The 22647-nt window shown below is 34.3% G+C and overlaps 1 protein-coding gene across 2 annotated transcripts in view; it reads left to right on the top strand.

The window, feature by feature from the left end:
• Positions 1 to 22647, top strand: part of LOC115877607 (E3 ubiquitin-protein ligase RNF19A-like) — a 62938-nt gene that overhangs the window by 23623 nt on the left and 16668 nt on the right. For both annotated transcript variants that reach the window (XM_030893854.1, XM_030893859.1), the window contains exons 4-9: positions 15354 to 15546; positions 17705 to 17795; positions 17894 to 18099; positions 20105 to 20249; positions 20826 to 20962; positions 21670 to 21767. In XM_030893854.1, coding sequence (XP_030749714.1) covers positions 15354 to 15546; positions 17705 to 17795; positions 17894 to 18099; positions 20105 to 20249; positions 20826 to 20962; positions 21670 to 21767 — 870 coding nt within the window. The remainder of the gene's footprint in view (positions 1 to 15353; positions 15547 to 17704; positions 17796 to 17893; positions 18100 to 20104; positions 20250 to 20825; positions 20963 to 21669; positions 21768 to 22647) is intronic.

The raw sequence follows: 22647 nt of genomic DNA, 5'->3' as shown, positions 1-22647 counted from the left end.
GTCCATCGTACAAGATAGACAGAGAAAAGTACATATAGGTATATTTTGCGTTTATATAATATAATAGATTACCTACAATTTAAGCGGCAGTATTTAGTATTTAGCACACAAGTGTTACATGGATGCATATGGATAGTTTATATTATTATCAGACATCGGGGCATGGTTATTAGAGGTGGGCAAAGATTGAACGAGTCGTCTATTTGAACGAGTATTAAAAACGAATCGTGAGATTCGATTCATTGCTTGCAATGCGGTTCGTTCAATTAAATCGTGGCCAGCACGGATCCATAACATTTGAACGATGAGCCGCGAAGAAGAGTCGTGAGAATTGAATCGGATCACAATGCGATCGTTCGTTCAAAGAGTCATGAGAATTGATTCATTGCTTACAATACGGTTCGTTCAATTGAATCGTGGCCAGCACGGATCCATAAGATTTGAACGATAAGCTGTAAAGAAGAGTTGTTAGAATTGCATCAGATCACAATGCGATTGTTCGTTCAAATAGTCGTGAGGATTGATTCATTGCTTACAACACGGTTCGTTCAATTCAATCGTGGCCAGCACGGATCCATAACATTTGAACGATGAGCCGTAAAAAAGAGTCGTGAGGATTGAATCGGATCACAATGCGATCGTTCGTTCAAAGACTCATGAGAATTGATTCATTGCTTACAATACGGTTCGTTCAATTGAATCGTGGCCAGCACGGATTCATAAGATTTGAACGATAAGCGGTAAAGAAGAGTCGTTAGAATTGAATCGGATCACAATGCGATCGTTCGTTCAAATAGTCGTGAGGATTGATTCATTGCTTACAACACGGTTCGTTCAATTCAATCGTGGCCAGCACGGATCCATAACATTTGAACGATGAGCCGTAAAAAAGAGTCGTGAGGATTGAATCGGATCACAATGCGATCGTTCGTTCAAAGAGTCATGAGAATTAATGCATTGCTTACAATACGGTTCGTTCAATTGAATCGTGGCCAGCACGGATTCATAAGATTTGAACGATAAGCTGTAAAGAAGAGTCGTTAGAATTGAATCGGATCACAATGCGATCGTTCGCTCAAATAGTCGTGAGGATTGATTCATTGCTTACAACACGGTTCGTTCAACTCGATCGTGGCCAGCACGGATCCATAACATTTGAACGATGAGCCGTAAAAAAGGGTCGTGAGGATTAAATCGGATCACAATGCGATCGTTCGTACAAAGAGTCATGAGAATTGATTCATTGCTTACAATACGGTTCGTTCAATTGAATCGTGGCCAGCACGGATACATAAGATTTGAACGATGAGCCGTAAAAAAGAGTCGTGGGAATTGAATCGGATCGCAATGCGATCGTTCGTTTCTACGGCGCGGCGCGGCGGTGATATAGGCATAGAGTCAGGCACCAATATTTAGACTTGGACAAAAGCCCTAAATAAATGCTATGGACATAAAGTACAAACGATAAGAAAGTTATTTACAAGGAAAAAAACTTATTTATACTGTGCTTAGTACGGGAGTATCTGTAAGGTATTTAATTTTTACGTTAATATTTTTGTTAAAATAATATAAACTATTAAATGTCGAACTAAAAGATGAAATCGTGTTTTTATGCAACTCTAAATAAATATTGTTGAACGTATAGAATTGTTGAAAGAACTGTATATTTCTCTTTCTGTTCCTTTAAGTAATTGTCCGACCAAATTATCGCCGGTAGTGCCAGTTACGATTCTTGTTTTTATGAAACGTAAATTGTGCATGTGGTTCGTTCAAATGAACAAATCGTAGGAGTCGATTCAATATGAGAAATTGAATCGTGTGATTCGATTCATAAAAAAGAATCGTAATGCCCATTACTAATGGCTGTGCCCTTTTTCGATATACAGGATGTCCTAATATTTCGTGGATATGGAACTATGTACTATGTATTTTTGGGATCAGAATAAGTTAGTTGGGCACAATTTATCTCATAAAAAAAGGCTTTCGTTTGTCCGTTAGAGGGAATCAAATTTTAATAAAAGTAAAAAATGTTTTGAAACATCTCAGTTTGCATAAAATCTGTTCAACGAGTCAAGGAAGTTTTCGCCAAACGACATCCAAAAAATGACAGGAAATTGTGACCTGTGATATAAAATGACAGGAAACAACCGTCACCATCAGGCTTTTGTCAAACTTTCGTTGGATGAGATGACGTAAAGTCTCGTCATCTGGGAAATTTCTTCTAGTGTCCTAGACCGTTGGAGGATTTCCATTCTAGATTACCGATGGAGTCTTCCAGATTCTTTTGTTCCACTTTAAGTTGGTTTCCACTTGGGAAGCAGAACGGTTCTAGTCCAGTTAGTGGGTTTTCGCTCCTTTTCGCTCCTTTTTTTTTGCTCTTATTTAGCAAACTATTTTTATATTGTGAAACTTTTGTTACGATTTCGTAAAAAGTTCATTAACAAACTATTTAAATTATATATTAAACTAATTATTACTATCTTAAACTTAACGTTCTTGAGATGGGTTATGAACTTTATTCAAGGCAATCTAAAACAAGTTATTTTAATTATCTGTTTATTGTTTGGTATAATTAATATTACTATCGAAATTTCATTGATAATATAGACATTTTTGTAAACGAAATTTGTCAAAAAACGGCTTTCGTAATTACATAAATTGTTGGTATCGAACAAAACATACCGTATATTCTATTAAAAAAAAACTATAATGAATTCATATTTTTTATTTTTTTACACGTGTGGGATGTGAATTTACAAGCAAGTTTTTTTTAATTATCGAGGATATGTGCTTCCTAAAGAATAACAATATAATAGCTAATCAGTGACTAAACATCGGGTGATCTTGAGAGAAGACTTTACTATGTATTACATATGGACATGTATAAAAAATAGAGTAATTAGGATTGATTTGTTATGATCCAGCAACAACGAACCAGTATCGAAACAACATTAATTTAATATAATTTTTTTTTTCAATATTCAAAATAATATTTGAAGGGTTGCCATCCGTTGCAGGATTCCCATTTCAGGTTACGGATGGGGTCTTCCAAGTCCTTGAGTTCCGCTTTTAGTTGGTTTCCACTTGGGAAGCAGAACGGTTCTGGTCCAGTTAGTGGAGTGTTCGCTTCTTTTCTAGCTACATTGCTTTCTCATTACCGTCTATCCCTTAGTGTGTTGGCACTAGGGGATTCAATCCCGGACAATTTTATGTTGTCGGGATCTCGGGATTCTTAACCCCGAATCTCGGGATCCCGGGATTTCAGTAATAATGTTACCAATGTTACTTTCAAAGAACATTTTATTATTTATATATTTTTTAAAATTAACGTTAATTAGTTAAAACAAAAACAAAGTCTTTAGAACACAAAAATACGCTATGAAAATATGAACCCTTCCTGGGCACAAACGGTACATTGTGAGACAGGAAGTTTTAGAGAGAAACAAGCCCTATAACATAGGACACAACATTTTAATGAACAGTGCTTTCCATAAAATCAATAAAATGAAAAATATACGAAATAAAATAAATGTAGGTACCGATTTCTGTCGAAAATCGACATCTATGAAAATATGAACCCTTCCTGGACACAAACGGTACACCGTGAGACAGGAAATTGTAGAGAGAAACAAGCCCTATAACATAGGATACAACATTTTAATGAACAGTAGTTTCCATAAAATCAATAAAATGAAAAATATACGAAATAATATATATACATGTTCTGATTTCTTTCGAAAATGAACAACTATGAAAATATGAACCCTTCCTGGGCACAAACGGTACATTGTGAGACAGGAAATTGTAGAGAGAAACAAGCCCTATAACATAGGATATAACATTTTAATGAACAGTGCTTTCCATAAAATCAATAAAATGAAAAATATACGAAATAATATACATGTTCTGATTTCTTTCGAAAATCGACATCTATGAAACTATGAACCCTTCCTGGACACAAACGGTACATTGTGAGACAGGAAATTGTAGAGAAACAAGCCCTATAACATATGATACAACATTTTAATGAACAGTGCTTTCCATAAAACCAATAAAATGAAAAATATACGAAATAAAATAAATGTACCGATTTCTTTCGAAAATCAACATCTATGAAAATATGAACCCTTCCTGGACACAAACGGTAGATTGTTAGACAGGAAATTGTAGAGAGAATCAACCCCTATATCAAAGAATACAACATTTTAATGAACAGTGCTTTCCATAAAATCAATAAAATGAAAAATATACGAAATAATATACATGTTCTGATTTCTTTCGAAAATCGACATCTTTGAAAATATGAACCCTTCCTGGACACAAACGGTACATTGTGAGACAGGAAATTGTAGAAAAACAAGCCCTATAACATAGGATACAACATTTTAATGAACAATGCTTTCCATAAAATCAATAAAATGAAAAATATACGAAATAATATACATGTTCTGATTTCTTTCGAAAATCGACATCTATGAAACTATGAACCCTTCCTGGACACAAACGGTACATTGTGAGTAGGGGATTCAATCCCGGACAATTTTATGTTGTCGGGATCCCGGGATTCTTAACCCCGAATCTCCGGATCCCGGGATTTCAGTAATAATGTTACCAATGTTACTTTCAAAGAACATTTTATTAAAATTAACGTTAATTAGTTAAAACAAAGTCTTTAGAACACAAAAATAAGTAAATATTCTTCTTAAACAACATTAAACAAAAATTAAAAATCTCAAACAAAACAAAAAAGAAACTGGACTGATAATATTATTCCATATTTTTTAAAAAATAGCGCCAAAATATAATATTGTCTATTGTGTCATCTCCCATAGCAGAACGAAATTTTGTAACTATCAAGCCTGCTGACGAAACCTTTCCGATTCTACACTTGTAGGCGGTATTGTACTTAAAAAATCAAAAGCTAGTTGTAAGTTTGTTCCACGTTGTTCACTCTTCTGGAACGTATCCATTTCATTTTTTATTTGTGCTTCCAAGTTTTCAGTTTTTGTTACTGGTGGCACTGTCATTCGATTTGACATTTTTTTGGTTAACGCTTCATCTAGCCTCTCCGAAAATGACACGTCATCATTTAAGGCCTTGTACCTGTTCTGAATAGTAGCAATTGGCAAATCTTCATCCGATTCCCAACTATCTGAAGAATCTAATATGATTTTACTTGTTATATCTAGTCATTTTAAAGGTGCGTATTCATTATCCGAACGAACGAACGAACGAATGAAAGTGCGGTATATTTAGACGGGGACCGAACGCATGCGGCCGTTCGTTCGGTCGTGCGCTCGACCATCCGCTTCGAGTCGGTACACCAAAGGCGTTCGCCTGCGTGCGCTTTCAGATTTAAGGTGCGTATTCATTATCCGAACGAACGAACGAATGAAAGTGCGGTATATTTAGACGGGGACCGAACGCATGCGGCCGTTCGTTCGTTCGTGCGCTCGACCATCCGCTTCGAGTCGGTACATCAAAGGCGTTTAGACGTCATGGTACAAAGAATACACGGTATGATCGATAGCGGCTCCAATTTCGTTCAGTTCGCGCATACCACCTGTGACGTCACTAGGAAAATGAGGAATAAATAAAAAATAAAGAAAGTTGACAGGAGATCTGCATTTTTGAGGTTATGGTTAAGAATTTTTTATTTTTAAGACTTTTTAGTTCGTTTAATTTAATAATTACTAAAACCAGCAGTTCCAAAAATATATTTAAGAATAATAATTATATATTAACATGGATTTGGACGATAATAGGTAAAAATACTAAATTTATTTCTATATTCGGTATAAAATTGTTTATTCGGTTTTTAGTTTGCGATGTTTATGGTAAATAATTTTCATTTTTATTGCCTCTGAATTCACGAGGACAGAGATGAGGATATCTATGGAAAAGTAACCACAAGAGGAATTGTTACATCATTTAAAAAATGTTGGGAAGTTTATTGTTTCCCATCGAAAGAAAAGTAGAAAATGCCAATGCAGATGAACGTATTGTAATTGTGATAGAAGTAATTCCAAAGGGTGAAGTTTATTATAATTAGTGACCTGTGCTTCTTTTTTATATGTAGATGTTTCTGGTTTGAGAATAAATCGGTTGAACCACACCCAAAATTTAAAGGAAGTATTTGCATACCGGAATATGCCCATCAAGGGTTATATAAGCTCAATTTCCTTTAATGGTAGCCAATATTCAATGCAAATTAACTTTTTAAGCGACTGAAATATTAAGTAGTTTACAATATGGTATATCACTAAAAATATATTACTTTTAGGTACAATTAGGGCCCGATACATTTTCAAAGAAGTAGAATATTATTTTATATTAAATGAGTATTGTACTAACAATCAATTTATATTAATAACGGAGATTAAAAATAACAGAATAAAAAGTTCTTTTTCTTATACTACAAAATAAACTATAGAGAATAAGTATTTAAAAAAATAAACAGTGATGTTCCGGCCGAGATTCGAACTCCGGTCTCTCTCGCTTCCTAGCCCGACTCCTTATGCACTGCTCCACTTAGTAACTTGCTTAGCGATAATTCAATGACGGTATATAAACAAAAACAGGTTTATAACAATATCTTGACGATTTGAACTGGCGCGCGAATGAAGAAAATGCGTGCGGTCTTCTCGTGCGGTCCTATCGTGCGGTCCCCGTCCATACCACTAGCGTATTACGTTCGTTCGTTTCGTTCGTTCGTTCGTGCGGATAATGAATACGCACCTTAAGGTGCGCGTATTCATTATCAAACAAAGTGCGTATTCATTATCCGCACGAACGAACGAACGAACGAACGAATGTTCGCTAGTGGTATGGACGAGGACCTGCCGAGGCTTTCACACGAGAAGACCGCACGCATTCTTCATTCGCGCGCCGGAGTTCAAATCGTCAAGATATTGTTATAAACCTGTTTTGTTTATATACCGTCATTGAATTATCGCTTAAGCAAGTTACTATGGAACAGTGCATATGAGTCGGGCTAGCTCGAGAATCCGGAGTTCGAATCTCGGCCGGAACATCACTTTATTTTTTTAAATACTGTTGTATTCTATAGTTTATTTTTGTAGTATAAGAAAAATTGAACTATTTGTCTCTGTTATTTTAAATTATTGTTAATACAATACCTCATTACAATAAAATAATTTCTACTTTTGAAATGTATCCTAACTTGTACCTAAAAGTAATATATTTATAGTGAATTTATATATTATATTTTTAGTGATATACCATGTTGTAAACTATTTAATATTTCAGTCGCTTAAAAGTTAATTTGCATTGAGTCAATATACCATTAAAGGAAATTTGAGCTGTACGAAACCCCTTGATGGGCATATTCTTTGTATGTGCAAATAGCCTTTAAATTTTGAGGTGTGGTTCAACCGGTTTATTCTCAAAACCAGAAACATCTACATAAAAGAAGCACAGGTCACTAATTATAAAAACTTCACCCCTGGTATTACTTCCACTAATTATAATAAACTTCACCCCTTGGAATTACTTCTATCACAATTACAATACGTTCATCTGCATTGGCATTTTCTACTTTTCGATGGGAAACAATAAACTTCCCAACATTTTTAAATGATGTAATTCCTCTTGTGGTTACTTTTCCATAGATATCCTCATCTCTGTTCTCATACGTGAATTCAGAGGCAATAAAATGAAATTTATTTACCATAAACATCGCAAACTAAAACCTAATTAACAATTTTATACCGAATATAGAAATAAATTTAGTATTTTTACCACTATTATCGTCCAAATCCATGTTAATAGATAATTATTATTTTAAATATATTTTGGAACTGCTGGTTTTAGTTAATTATTAAACGAACTAAAAAGTCTTAAAATAAACAATGCTTAACCATAACCTCAAAATGCAGATCTCCTGTCAACTTTCTTTATTTTTATTTATTCATTATTTTCCAGTGACGTCATTGCGGTGGTGGGCGCGAACTGAACGAAATTGGAGCCGCTATCGATCATGCCTGTATTCTTTATTACCATGACGTCTAAACGCCTTTTGATGTACCGACTCGAAGCGGATGGTCGAGCGCACGAACGAACGAACGGCCGCATGCGTTCGATCCCCCGTCTAAATATACCGCACTTTCATTCGTTCGTTCGTTCGTTCGTTCGTCGGTCGTTCGTTCGGATAATGAATACGCACCTTAAATCTGAAAGCGCACGCAGGCGAACGCCTTTGATGTACGGACTCGAAGCGGATGGTCGAGCGCACGACCGAACGAACGGCCGCATGCGTTCGGTCCCCGTCTAAATATACCGCACTTTCATTCGTTCGTTCGTTCGTTCGTTCGTTCGTGCGGATAATGAATACGCACCTTTAAGAGGTTTGCTACTTCTTGTTTCCAAAGTTTTTTATTATTCCGGGAATCACCGACGTACCGCTTGTCGGTGGCGCGCGGCGGCGGCGGCGGCGCTATAAGGAATTCAACTAAAAGAGTTTTTGCATATACAACCTTAAAAATAGCGTTTTCCTATATTATATAAAATCCTGGGATCTGTTATTATTTTCCCAGGATCCCGGGATTCAAAAAATCCGATTGTCGGGATCCCGGAATCCCGGGATTGAATCCCCTAGTTGGCACCCAGAGTAGCAGGATTTTGTTTCCTTTTCTTAATTTGTACAGCTTCTCCACTGAATGGGTAAGACTAACAGATTAAATGTTATGTACAGAAGAGGCTGTATACATTGACTTTTTAATTTTAAAAATATATATTATATGAAAAATTGAAAAATAATATATATAATACCTGATATTTATATTTCCTTTCTAAATACCATAGATAATGATCTCTCATATATTAGGATCAACTTATTATTAACTATACAGCTAAAATTAGACCACATATAAGATTAATGGCGTGTTTTCAGATAAGGCGCATCATAATAACATTGGGATAAACCGTTAGTTACGACTTAAATAATATATCTGGATAGTTTAATATTATTATAATAATATTTATGTTATTTGATGCGGCTTTTACCAGAATTCCAACATATTTAGCGCTGTTTTTTGTAGTTATATATAAACTGGGTTTACCACTAACCGACAAAAGTGATTAAATTAGGTATATTGGAAATGTGTTTTGCAAAATATACCGGGTGTTGCATCGTCGTTGGGAACATAGGAAATCCCATGCAAAATTTGAACTGTCCAGATATTGGCTCCCCTATGGATTTTATAGCGAAGTCGTAAATAGACTTTTTAAAGGTCTACATTTGGTAAACACACATGCCATAAATTAGATACAAAATTTTTAAAAAAAACTTACCTTACTTAACTTATACAAAACTAGACCAACGTACATACAAAACTAGAGCAACGTACAGCAAGGCAAAACCTGTGCAAAGTACAGAGACTGGCATGTATCTGTATCACAGGTGCCATGAGAACATGTCCAACAGCAGCAATGGAGGTCATTTTAGACCTAACACCACTGCACATTGTCGTCGGTAGTTATGCCAATGCGACAAGGATTAGAATGGTCATAGACGGAAACAGTACTGGGAGAATTTTTAGGTCAGGGGCTTGGAACACCCTCAAAGAGAAAATTCCACTTCTCCAACTCCCAGTGGATGACATACCATAACGTGGTATACTGATGCTTCCAAAACCAAAGCAGGGACAGGGATAGGAGTATTTGGGCCGAAAACCAAATACTCCGAACCAATGGGCACCTACCCCAATATCCTTCAGGCAGAAGTTTACGCTATCGAAAGATGTGTACAATTTATCTTAGATAGGAACTATCGAAAACAGGAAATTGCCATCCTATCCGATAGTCATGCAGCACTAAACGCGCTCAACTCAGTAACCATCAATTCGAAGTTGGTCAAAGAATGCCTAGAGAAGCTCAACAAGTTGGGCAAAGAAAATAAAGTCCTCCTACTCTGGGTGCCTGCTCACCAAGGGATAGAAGACAATGAAAAAGCAAATGATCTAGCTAGGAAAGGAGCGAACACTCCCTGGACCAGAACCGTTCTGTTTTCCAAGCGGAAACCAGCTGAAAGCGGAACTGAAGAATCTGGAAGACTCCAACCGCAACTTGGAATGGGTGTCCTCCAACGGTCTAAGACACTCGAAAAAGTTCTTCAGAACCTACGACCGAGAAAAATCAAAGGTTTTCCTTGATTTAAGTAAAAACAATCTTCGGATTGTCACGGGGTTCCTAACAGGACACTGTCTCCTCAACGAACACCTCAGTAGGCTGAAGCTGAGAAACAACGGCGAATGCAGATTCTGTGGGGAATATGGGGAAACACCAGAACACCTCATCACTGAGTGCGCCGAGACGACGACCATTCGTGCCATGAACTTTGGTACGGCTGACGTCAAGGATGGAGAGCTGGCCTCTATGGAGCCGTCTCAGATACTGGCTTTTGTTAAAGCCTTGAGACTGTATGATGAGTTATAACTGGTTATAGCTCAAGAAAGGGGAACACACAATAGATCTTTAAGGTCGCGGTGACTAACTCCCCTCCTAAACATTCTACATTCTACAACTTACCTTACAAACTATCTCACCTCCATTGTCATTTTTGTCCAAAAATTAGGAAGCACAAACATGTGGTCACTTTCCCGAATTTTTAACGGTTTTAGGGTTTTTGTTCTATAACAATTTAGGCAAAGAAATTGTTATAGAACAAAAGGAAGAATTGGGTTTTTAATTATCCATATATTTAACTTATTTCCCAATAAATACGTTTTGTATGACCACTGGTGTATATCCGACTACTGGTATATTCAGTATTCACCCTTTCTTGCTCAACACAGAAAATTCATCCTTTAATCTCACTAAATTAATCAACTCAAATAATTAATTAATTACAATAATTAGTCTCCGAATCCTTTTACAACAAAAACATGACTAATGATGTTCTGAACAGTTAAAAATAAATCAAATGGACTTCATCGTCGTTAAATTTTTATATTGGCAATAAAGCAAGTGACAACTGCTTTCGTCTGCCTTTATCGTGTTGACGCATCTCGCAACAACAAACAGGTTGTATTTTATTTTGTGTAAACACGAAAGAATGAGACTTTTAATTGAATTTAAACCTCTAGGAAATGTTCTAGCTAAGTTTGTTTTTTTTACGTAATTAAATGATACAGGAACGAAATGAAGTTGTAACAAGTTAAATTCAAAGAATGGGTTATAATAATTGTATTTTTACTAAACAAAGTTATGTAGATTATGGTTTGGTTAGTCTATCTGAATATATATTTACATACAGTGTATTGTAGAGATGAGCAAAAATGCGATTCTCCAATCGCAATTGAAACTGCGTTTGCTATTTTTAAATCGCTGCGACTGTAACCTGTATGTACGTATAGCTTAATATTTAAAATATGTATTTAAAATATGTTGTTTAGTTTTTAGGATTTTTAACATCTGCAACACATAGTATAGGTAATTAAAACTTTATAATATGCTGCATCTGCTGCAACTACACATACCTACTCTTTCTACGGATCTCAGTTGTGTGTGTCTCAGTTATCTAATTCTTTATCCAATTCTTAAATGATCTTAAAGAACTATTTTTTAAGGTGGCTTACCCCTATATTTTTTTTTATTTTTTCATATGAAGAACGGAGATTTGGTACTATGTTAGTATACGACATAAATCAGTGTTGATGAACGTATTCAATTGATTTTTATTCAATCCTGTTTCACAGTAAATAACTACAAATTTTGATTTTTTAATGACACACTCGGTATTTTTATTACTTTATTCGATAAAAAATGACACTCTGAATAGAATGACATATATCAACTTTTGACCTTCTCGCTTGATAAAAAAATCGTATTTTTGACATTTTTGCATATCGTTTTACTGCTTTTTCTATATATTATCTATTTGTAAAAGAATAATCTACTATTTCGATTACTAAGTAAATCTAAACAGTGCATTTTAAGACTAAAGTGTTTTAATTAGTAGAATATGTTGCCGTGCAATTGCCAAGTCATTACAATTATACGGTCACTATAAATGTTGATAGGTAATTGATTAAATAACAACTGATAACAAAGTTGTTGAATATGTTGAATTTCATAGAAACTAACTAAAATAATTGACTTGGTTTTTGCATGAGATCTCACAACTTTTTTTAGACAGATTTTTTTTACATTTTATGTTTCTGATGGGACATTTTAACTAAAGAAACTAAAGAATTTCAGCGATACGCGATACTTACAGTAAAACTAGAACAAAAATGTCGTTTCTGCGCCTACTGCAACGTCGCTTTTCATTTGATTACACAGTTTAATGTAGTTTTTCTTTATTATATCTTTTTATATTTTTTTAGAAAGCTTATATTGCACTGCTACGTCCTATATTTTGTGTTTATATAATATAATAAACGGTAATTGACGACATACACACACACTTCAATACACACACACACATCGAGCTTATGTAAATATTGAAATGGTGGATTGTTGTTTCGACTCGTTATGGAAATGGATTTGTTTTTAGCATTTAATCTGTTAGTGAGAGAGAGAGACAAAAAAGAGACAAATCTCGATCCTTGATCGATCACTGGCGTTTGTTGGTTCTCAAACAAAGACAGAAATTGCGTTGGAACAAATAGAAGTAGTGTAGCTCGTTTTGTATTAAACAGATTTTATGATTTTCATAATATTTTTCAGGCTTTTTGTTACAGGGTGGTCTTACAGGTTGGTTACAGGGTGGTCGTCATACAGGGTGGTCCGAATTGTATTTCGGAAACTTCGGCAACATATTCTTCATATAAAAATAAGTGAAAAAGTTCGTATAAATGTATGTCCTAAAATGCTTAGTTTTGGAGATACAGGGTGTAGAAGTTTCACTTTTATTTCGATTTATTCCAAATAATTTTTGAGATGAGAAATATGAGTTTGATGTCAATATGACTCCTACATGTAGAGGGCGCTACCTACATATTTTTAACTGGTTTGAAGAGTAATAACTTTTTGTCCGTACCTGTATAAAACTACTGAGTAAAAAAATATACATTTTCGATGCTTTTTACCTAAAAAAGGTATCTTGGTAAAAATCGCTACCGAGGTTTCTAGAGATATTGAGAATCGAAATTATTAATACCTGTCATGATTGACATAAATTATACATGTTGACTAAATAGTTATTAGACTGAAATCATAAATTTGAAATGTTTTTGTGCTAAAAGTTCAACAGAAACTGTTTTATCATTATTTAACATGATTAATTTGAAAAAAAGCAATCGTAGAGCCAATTTTAACACACGGTGCCGAATGCTGGCAATTTACATCAAAAGAAAGAAGGATGGTCGAGTCAGTGGAGATGGACTTTCTCAGAAGAGCATGTCAAATATCAAGGATGTAGCACATTAGAAATGAGGAGATCAGGCAAAGAACAAGGCGAATATATACCAGCACCGACAACATCGAATCGAGACAGCTACTATGCTACTATGGTATGGGCACGTAAAAAGAATGGGAGGGGAAAGATGGCCAAAAAGTGCAATGGAGTATCGTCCACAAAGCAGAAGGAAAAGAGGAAGACCTACAACTACGTGCTTAGATGGAGTAGACCAGTACATGAGAGATAGAGCTATTATTAACCAGGAAGAATGGCAAAATCGAACAATATGGAGGTCGAAATGCGGGATGCGGCAGAAGCTGTAGGACCCCCGCTTTATATATATATATATATATATATATATATATATATATATAAACAAAGGAAGTTATCGTGGAAACTATAAAAAAACGAAGAAAGAAATTTATTGGGCAAGTCCACAGAAAGATTAGTCATGATACATGACTAAAACATGACTACCCGTAGACACAGGGTGATAGCGGCGAGGTGTGTTGGAACGCCTCCGCGGCGGTTTCGGTAGTAACAACTTCAAGTACTCGTTTGCTTCTCCTTTTCTTTCTCTTTTCAGGATCGCTAGTTCATCGTTGCTGATTCCTCCCGTATTGATGAAGCCGGAAGGCAGAAACACTGAGTGTCTACGGGTAGTCCATGTTTTAGTCATGTACATGACTAATCTTTCTAATGGACTTGCTTATGGAATTTCTTTCTATATAATAACAATATATATATATATATATATATATATATATATATATATATATATATATATATATATATATATATATATAACTTTGCTATACTATATATCTATATATATATATATATATAATTCGAAAAATAAAAAGTTCCCAAATTTATTACTTCAGTCAAATAACTATTTACTCAACATGTTTACTTTTTGTCAATAATGACATGTATAAGTATTGACTAATTTCATTCTAAATATGTTGAGAACTGTTGCTCGTAGCGATTTTTACCAAAAGACCTGTTTACGTAGAAAACGTCGTACATGTATATTTTTTTACTCAGTAGTTTTATACAGGTACAGACGAAAAGTTATTACTCTTCAAATCAGTTAAAAAATATGTAGGTGGTGCCCTCTACAAGTAGGAGGCATATTGATATCAAAATCAAATTTCGCATGTTGAGAAACTTCCAGACACCAGTTTTCATCCAAATAATGACATCCAAATAATGTATCTCTGAAACTAAGCATTTTAGGATATACATTTATACGAAGTTTTTTACTTATTTTTATCTGCAGAATATGCTGCCGAAGTTTTCGGAATACAGTTCGGACCACTCTGTATACATAGTTTAAAAACTAAATAACATATTTTATGCCAGATCCAAATAAAAAGTGAAATAATATACCTAAACAGACAAATCTAAAGCCCCGTCCACACATAACGTTTTACCTGTTCAGTCAAAATGTATCAAGTAAAACCTTGACGTGTAGACGAAAAAAGCAGAGACAGGCTAAAAATTTCACCAAAATTCACAGCAGCCTTGGTAAGCAAAGACTATAAGTAATAGGTCATTGTAAGCTGAATAGGCATCTAAAACTGATGCGATTGACGGACGAAGCCATGTGCAAATTTTGTCAGTCTAAAGAAGAAACGACAGAACACATTTTATGTGCGACAACCTGATAAATATGCGTTTCTTTGTACTGGACAATGATAGACTATTGACAAACAGCTATATGGAAGATTCAGTCTCCAAGTTGCTAGACTTTTTGAAAACGATAGGACTGGAGAATGTAATGTAAGATCTGGAAAGGTCGCAGTGGAACACCTCAAAAATCTAATTTAATCACATCTACTCTAATTGACTTTAAGATATTTAGCATAGCTCTCCAGTGTTGTCAATAGCGCTGAATATTTCTTAGTTTAAAGACTTTTCACAACAAGACATGTCTTGTTATGATATTATTTATTTAATACTGATAATTTTTTCTTTTCTTTTGCAGAGTACAGAAGCTGGCCATTTCTGGGAATGCCCTCTATGTCTTGCCGAGCTTTCACCCGAAGATTTTTGCGAATTGAGCGGTTGCAGTCATCGGGCATGTATTTCCTGTTTTCAGCAGTACCTGCGTGTGGAAATCACGGAATCTCGCGTCTGTATAGCCTGTCCGGAATGTCTGGAGCCGATGCATCCTAATGGTGAGTTTTCTTTCTTCGATAGTTCCCTATCTTTCGTGGACAAAGCTTTAAGCTTGAGTTTCATGCATCCGTTGTCCGACGATACGATGACGAATTTAAAAACTTGGTTAGAAAATTACGCACATTTTAAATTTATTGCATCTTCATGCTTCCGTTCATCGGATGTACGATTTGCATGTGATTGGTGTCATTTTATATTTTCATTTCAATAACGATTTAGCTATTTTACTTATAGTCTAAGAGCTAGCGCAAGGTTTTCGACAGATAATTTTAAGAAAACTGGTTCTTTAATAAATATATTTTGTTATGCTCTTCTGAACAGAGCGAGGACCGTTTGGCTGCCGGTAGACTTTGCGTTCACTACTGCGCATCATATTTGTATTAACATCTGTTCACTACTACGCGTCACAAATTCGCCCTGTATTTCAAGAACTAAGGAGGCTAGGGCCAACCTATGTGTAGCATATTTATTTTTATAAAAGTAAATTTTATTAAAAGTAATGTGAAATTCACATTGTATCTCTACTCGTATACGAGAAATCCCATAAAACACACGAAAATGGGATATTCTATACACATGTGATGCGCAGTAATGTACCGCAGTAGTCTATCGATAGCCAGATTTCCCGCACTTTGATCAGGAGAGAAATTCTTTTTTTTTCCGACGTTGTTAGCTCTTGTACTACTATATTTTTATTAAGGTTAGATTAAATTTGTCAAAACGTCCGTTATCGTACGATCTTTGGTACGATCTTTCTCCGTTGACGGGCTGGAGTAAAAAAATTACGGATGAAAAGTGGCGTGAAAACGCTATGACCAATCAGAGCGTCGCGCGTCGCCGTCGTCGGACCATAGTATCAACGGATAACGGACGCATGAAAATCAAACTAGGCGAGACGCACAAAAAAAGAACAAAACGTTTATAATTAAAACTGTTTTCATGTGATGCCTCAATGCAAATTAAATGGGCTGACCCATTAACACTGATCAGTCGCCAAGGCAGGTTTACGCTCATTTAGTCACAGTCAGTCTGATCGACTTCGATATTATAATATAATACATTGATGTACAGTACATCTGCTGGATCTGTGTCTATGAAAGGAATGCGGACAAAAAACATTTAAATAAACAGCAATATATTTTACACGTCGATTTGACGAGTGCGTCACCGCAAATCGCTCCGCCCACTCATTTTATTGGCTACTTGCAAATTTGTTGAATTTTTATTGATGGGACGCGTCGTCTATTTTTCTACGAAAAACATCGAGAGAATACCGTTTCCCCTCTCACGGATACCCCGTAGCTACAGAACGGACAGACGTACTGTATATCACTTATAATATACACACATGAATTATAATACTTATAATATTGTAATATCGGTATATAATATTTTTGTTTTGTCATGGTAACTATGATGTTATAGCGTAATTGTATTAAAAATATGGGTAAAAATAGAAAAAAATGGAATAAATCGCAACCTATTAAAAATAGGTGTATGACATTCTTAATAAAAGTTGAAGAATTTTGTAAAATCTATCAGAAACAAAATAATATATGGGGTGTACCATTTAAAATATTTGAAATTTCTTAATTTTAAGTAGTTGAAATTCATAAATATATTTTGAACACCCTGTAGCATCTAATTAAAATATCTATACATATGTCTTTTTCTATATCTCTAAAAAATTCTACCAAATTTTAGTTGTCCAACGTCAGAAATAATGGCATCACTGACAATTTTTTACCACACTGCAATCTAACATTTGTTTAAACAAATTTAAATATTATAAAAACTATTAATTTTAGGTGTATAACATTATATATATAAAAGTTATGGAATTTTACGCAGACTAAAAATAAAATAAAAAAAATAGGTTGTTGCATTTAAACCAAACCAAACCAAACCAAAAACATATATGTTGTATTCGCCACCGTATACTCTATAATAATTTTAAAATGTGTGTCTTAACGGTCCCTATAACTTTTATATTTAATATTTTTTTGTAAACCTCGAAACAAATGAGATAGTGGACTTTACTCTATCGTTGACTCATCCTGTACATTTTGTACAAATCGTATCGGGAAGCGGTGCTTATAATTTATAATATTCAACTCGTGTCAGTTTTTTATTTATCAGCCTTGTTATTTTTTGTAGAAATCAGAGATATATTGAACAACCCGGCGTTGTTTGAGAAATATGAAGATTTCATGGTACGCAGGGTGCTGGCAGTTGATCCTGACACAAGGTGAGTGATGTAGTTGTTTAGTACGCGTTTTTTATAGTCCTAAAATTTATCACATTTTTTTTTAAATTTTTCCTTAAATTTCCTTTTTTTCCTTCTAGGTGGTGTCCGGCTCCGGACTGTAGCTTCGCCGTTATCGCGTCGGAGTGCGCCAGCTGCCCGAAGCTGCGCTGCGAGCGGCCTGGCTGCGATTCCTACTTTTGCTACCACTGCAAGGCCGAGTGGCATCCCAATCAGACGTGTGATGCGGCGAGGGCGCAGCGATCGCCCAATATTCGTTCGTCCTCGATCGCCTACAGTCTAGATAGTAAGTTCACACCTTATCATAAACCCTTAAGAGTCCATTTCACTAGATTTATTATAGCAAAATAAGCGTTCGGCATTTAAAGTTTTATGTAAAACTGGCTAGGTATTTTTACACAAGTGAAGAAGGAAATTAAAGATAAAGGATTATACTATATCCTTACTGTAGCACATTTTTAGACAACTTCTTTATTTTTAAGATTTTGATGGTCACACATCAGCAAAATATTCCTTATGTTTGGACTAAATTTTCCCGAAAATAAAGACAAAATTTAAAATTCCGTTACAATACGGAAGTAGATTGAAGTTTTGTGATTACAGTGATATAATAGATAATTTATATATAACAAATAATTGCTCGCTATTTTATGGCAGATGCTGAAGCTCTACAAACCTTAATCAAGCCTTAATCAAAGCATGTGTGTTTGGAATTTTGAGTGTGGCTTAACACGATAGGATCGGGCTAAGCCTTAGGCAGATTTTTGAAATATATTATATATTTCCTTCGGCCAGGCGCCCGCTTTACCCGACCCCTGAGAGCGACCCGAACAGTGTAATAGACGCTTAATTAATACCTATAGTATACTTATAAAAACATCATTTATAGGTATACTAAGTAACATGGAAAATACAACACAATATTGGCAATATTTTGGCAAAAAAAATGGTGGATGTAAAAAAAATTATGGTTTTATGTTATTTTTTTTATTAAAAATTCATCCTCGAGTTCTAGTACTTAACTCAACAACATAATATGTACGTAATTCAATAATAACTACAATGTAGTTTGAAGTTATTTTTGACATCTAAAATAATGACGAAACGTAATAAATTAACTGTAAAGTAATTAAATAGTAAATAAACTAATTATAAATTTCCATATGCACAAAAACAATTTTATTTTTTAATATCTCACACAAACATCGTTAACTTAAAAGTATCGGTATTAGAATATTTTAGTATAGTGTGTAGTTTAAAAATAACTTGAGCATGTAAACAATTTTCAATTTTGTTTTGAATACAAGAAGGAAATTTTTATTGGGTATTTGTATCGGGGAAATGTATTTCAATAAATAAGAACTAATTAATAGTTATTTATGTATCAAAGGCATTATAAGTACATACAAAGTTTCTGCCACAATAATTACCCGAGGTTATTAACACGTATAATTCCCGTAGTACATAGATAATTTTATTTCTTACTGAATTTAGTATACTTGAATTTAGTATCCCATTTTAAAACGACACATGTTGCATTCATTAGTCTTCCGGTATATTTGTATTAACGCTGGTGTTAGGAACTTTTGTTTGTTACCAGATTACTATTATATTAAATAATCTCTTTATATAATTGACAGTTGCTGTCAGTAGAGTTCAGTTTTTCTGTCAAAAAACGTGAAGAAGAAGACCTGTCAGAAACCTGAAGAAGCACCACAAGCGTTACTTCCACTTAAAAGTGAGTCCATTTGCGAAAAGGTATATAAAAAATACCTTTAGTGACTTGGATAGAAAAATATTGTAGCAGCGGATGTCGATGAAACTGTTCTGTTCTAAATTTATGATATCTGACATTAATACTGTGAATAAATTATTAGAGTAGTTAGATGAGTGTCCACTTACATCTTATATTATTACTCAAAATCTCTATTGTATTTCATGGTTGTTACCTATAAAAGGTAGTGGGAATTACGGCATCTTTATTTCCGTTAATAATGTTCCAAGGGAGCGATGACTATATATATAAGCTTATATTAATTTAGTAAGAAATAAAAATTATAAATATCAATATCGATATTTAGAAAAATTGTTGATGATGGTATCTAGGAAACACACTCGTCGAAGTTCATTCTTTCTACCTCCATATCTCTGAATTTAATCAACTTTGAATCTCTTCTAATTTTCGAGTTTCCATTGCATACTTATAAAACACCCTGTATAAGTTGATAATAGACCTTTTTTTATTCTTTTATCAAAAATTTCTTCGTTCTATAATTTATGTTTAATTTCAGGAGATGATATAAAACCTTGCCCGCGATGCCAGGTACTAATAGTGAAGATGGACGACGGGTCCTGCAATCACATGATGTGCGCTGTGTGCGGGGCAGAATTTTGTTGGCTGTGCATGAAAGAAATAAACGATTTACATTTTCTAAGGTAAACAACGCCGTTTGTTAATAAAACTAACTTGAACAATCCACATATTAACGTTACAATTCATTATACAGTACCTAGTCTGTACACCAGACCACGTACTGTATCTACTGTATTATAGAGTACAATAAACAGAAGATGTTATCGTGGGGACTGTAATAAAAAAGTAGAAATAATTTATTGGGCAAGCCTACAGCAAGATTAGCCATGAGACCATTAGCCCACAGCAAGATTAGTCATGTTTTAGTCATGTCTCATGGCTAATCTTGTTCTAGGCTTGTCCAATAAATTATTTCTTCTTTTTTATACAGTACATACAGTCTGTACAACGATCGTTACGTCATCATTACGTACCTAATCGGTCTGCACACGTCCAACTTGGTTGGCCCAAGGGCCGGGAGTACGACAAAATATAACGTATCGTTGGCCGATGACTGTACAGGTTTACACAGACATATAGCGTATCACTCTAAAGAAGATATGCCAACGCAATTATCATCTTTTGTTGGAGTATATATTTATTAATTAAAAGTTGTATGTTCGTTGTTATATTATTTGTTTTTTTCCTACAAATTTCAGTCCATCAGGATGTACTTTCTGGGGCAAAAAACCATGGTCCAGGAAGAAGAAAATTCTATGGCAACTCGGTACTTTAGTTGGTGCTCCTATAGGTATAGCTCTAGTCGCAGGCATAACGGTACCTGCTATGATAATAGGTAAGTACAGCTTACAAATAGATCTATTTTAGTTTCATAATCGATTTAGAATTTATGTAATTGACAACACCACAATATATTATAAAACAGTTATATATATTTTAAAAACTCTGTATGAAATATTACTTTTCAATTAAAACGGTAGATAACTCTGTCACTAGACTGATAACAGATCCTGTGAATCCTCATTTGCAAATATACCGATCTGGTCATTGAAACTGCGTGGTCTGGATTTTAATGTGTAAGACAGTGATGTAGACAGCTTAATAGAAAATCAAATGTATTAAAAAGAGATAAAAGTTGGTGTGACACATTTATTCAAGTTCAAACCGCACAAGTAGGTGTTTATGGAAAATGTTGCATCTACGGTTGAAACTTTATTTATCACAATTAGTTACTTATTTTTCTACAGCTGTAATAGCTTATATTTAGCTTAGATATGTTACTTTCATTTCAGTAGTATACATGAAAGTTTTTAAAATAGTTTTTTTTTCTACACGCATTTTCCTACAAACGTAAAAACTGGCAACATTGTATGCCGCTTTTTATTTAGGGTCTCTCTCTGTTAACCAGTCATTTATATATATATATCTCTGTCGCGTGCATTAATATACAGACCACGCAGATGATGTGACCAGACCTAGTATGTACTCCAATTGTATTATCTTCATTGGTAGATATTGTACAGGGTGTTTTTCTTATTTCAGGCATTCCGGTTTGGGTTGGTAAAAAGCTCTACGCCCGATATAAGACTGCAAACAAACATAGACGTAATGCCGCTATAGTTGGTGGTGTAATCGCTTCTGTAAGTACTTTCGTTATTTGTTATTTAAGTAGTTTTTTGTACCTACAATGTCAGACATTTGTAAGCCAGTATAATTTTTTGTTTTCCATCACTGAATTGCCAATTGTCAAATCAGTAAAATGCATAAATATTTTTATACTAAATTTTGGCGAATTATGTCAATTCACTGACGTCGTTTTTTCTTATTTGTTTTTTTTTTCTAATTCACAAATTTTTACTTTATTTGTGAAATCGATCAATACAACTATAGTGTTCATCTTATTTTCATCCTGGCATTAAAAACAAGGTTAGAAATTGAACGTAATCGACGAAGAAACTTTTAATTAATACAGGATCGCATTTTTTAACAGAATTTAATTATTTATTAAAAAATATAGAAATCGTACAGTTTGACGATAAATAACAATTTCTATTTAATGAAGAGAAATAAATGTGTATAGCTAGTCTTTTTTGACGATTTTTATATGTGAAGCTTTTCCCAATTCCTTTGTATAGTAATATATCCTAAGGGCTAGAAAATAACGACGATATTCCTTCAGAAAACTTAAAGTAGGTCAATATAAAGCTGAAGATTAGGGTTTAAATCGACGAAAGCCTGTGTTCCCTAAAGCGGTTGCCGTTTGTGACCCCAATTTAACGAAAAAGATGGACGAATCAATAGTAGCGTCTTTTTGCAGGCGAATTTCTCAATGTTTTAAATGTCAAACTAACGTAATTTATATATATATAAAAAAGAAAACATATTTGCGATGTTATCAAAATGATTTCATGTTGTTTCAACATTTTAGTGTGTTAATTATACTATTGTCGTTTTAATTATACTTTATTATTCAGAGCTGGCCATCATTCACAATGTCTAAAAAAACAATTATAATTTATA

The sequence above is a fragment of the Sitophilus oryzae genome, unplaced genomic scaffold, assembly GCF_002938485.1.
Source record: "Sitophilus oryzae breed Bouriz unplaced genomic scaffold, Soryzae_2.0 scaffold_1060_pilon_pilon, whole genome shotgun sequence".
NCBI classification, from domain to species: domain Eukaryota; kingdom Metazoa; phylum Arthropoda; class Insecta; order Coleoptera; family Curculionidae; genus Sitophilus; species Sitophilus oryzae.
The sequence above is the reverse complement of the archived record's forward strand: the minus strand, read 5'-3'. Positions and strand labels throughout refer to the sequence as shown.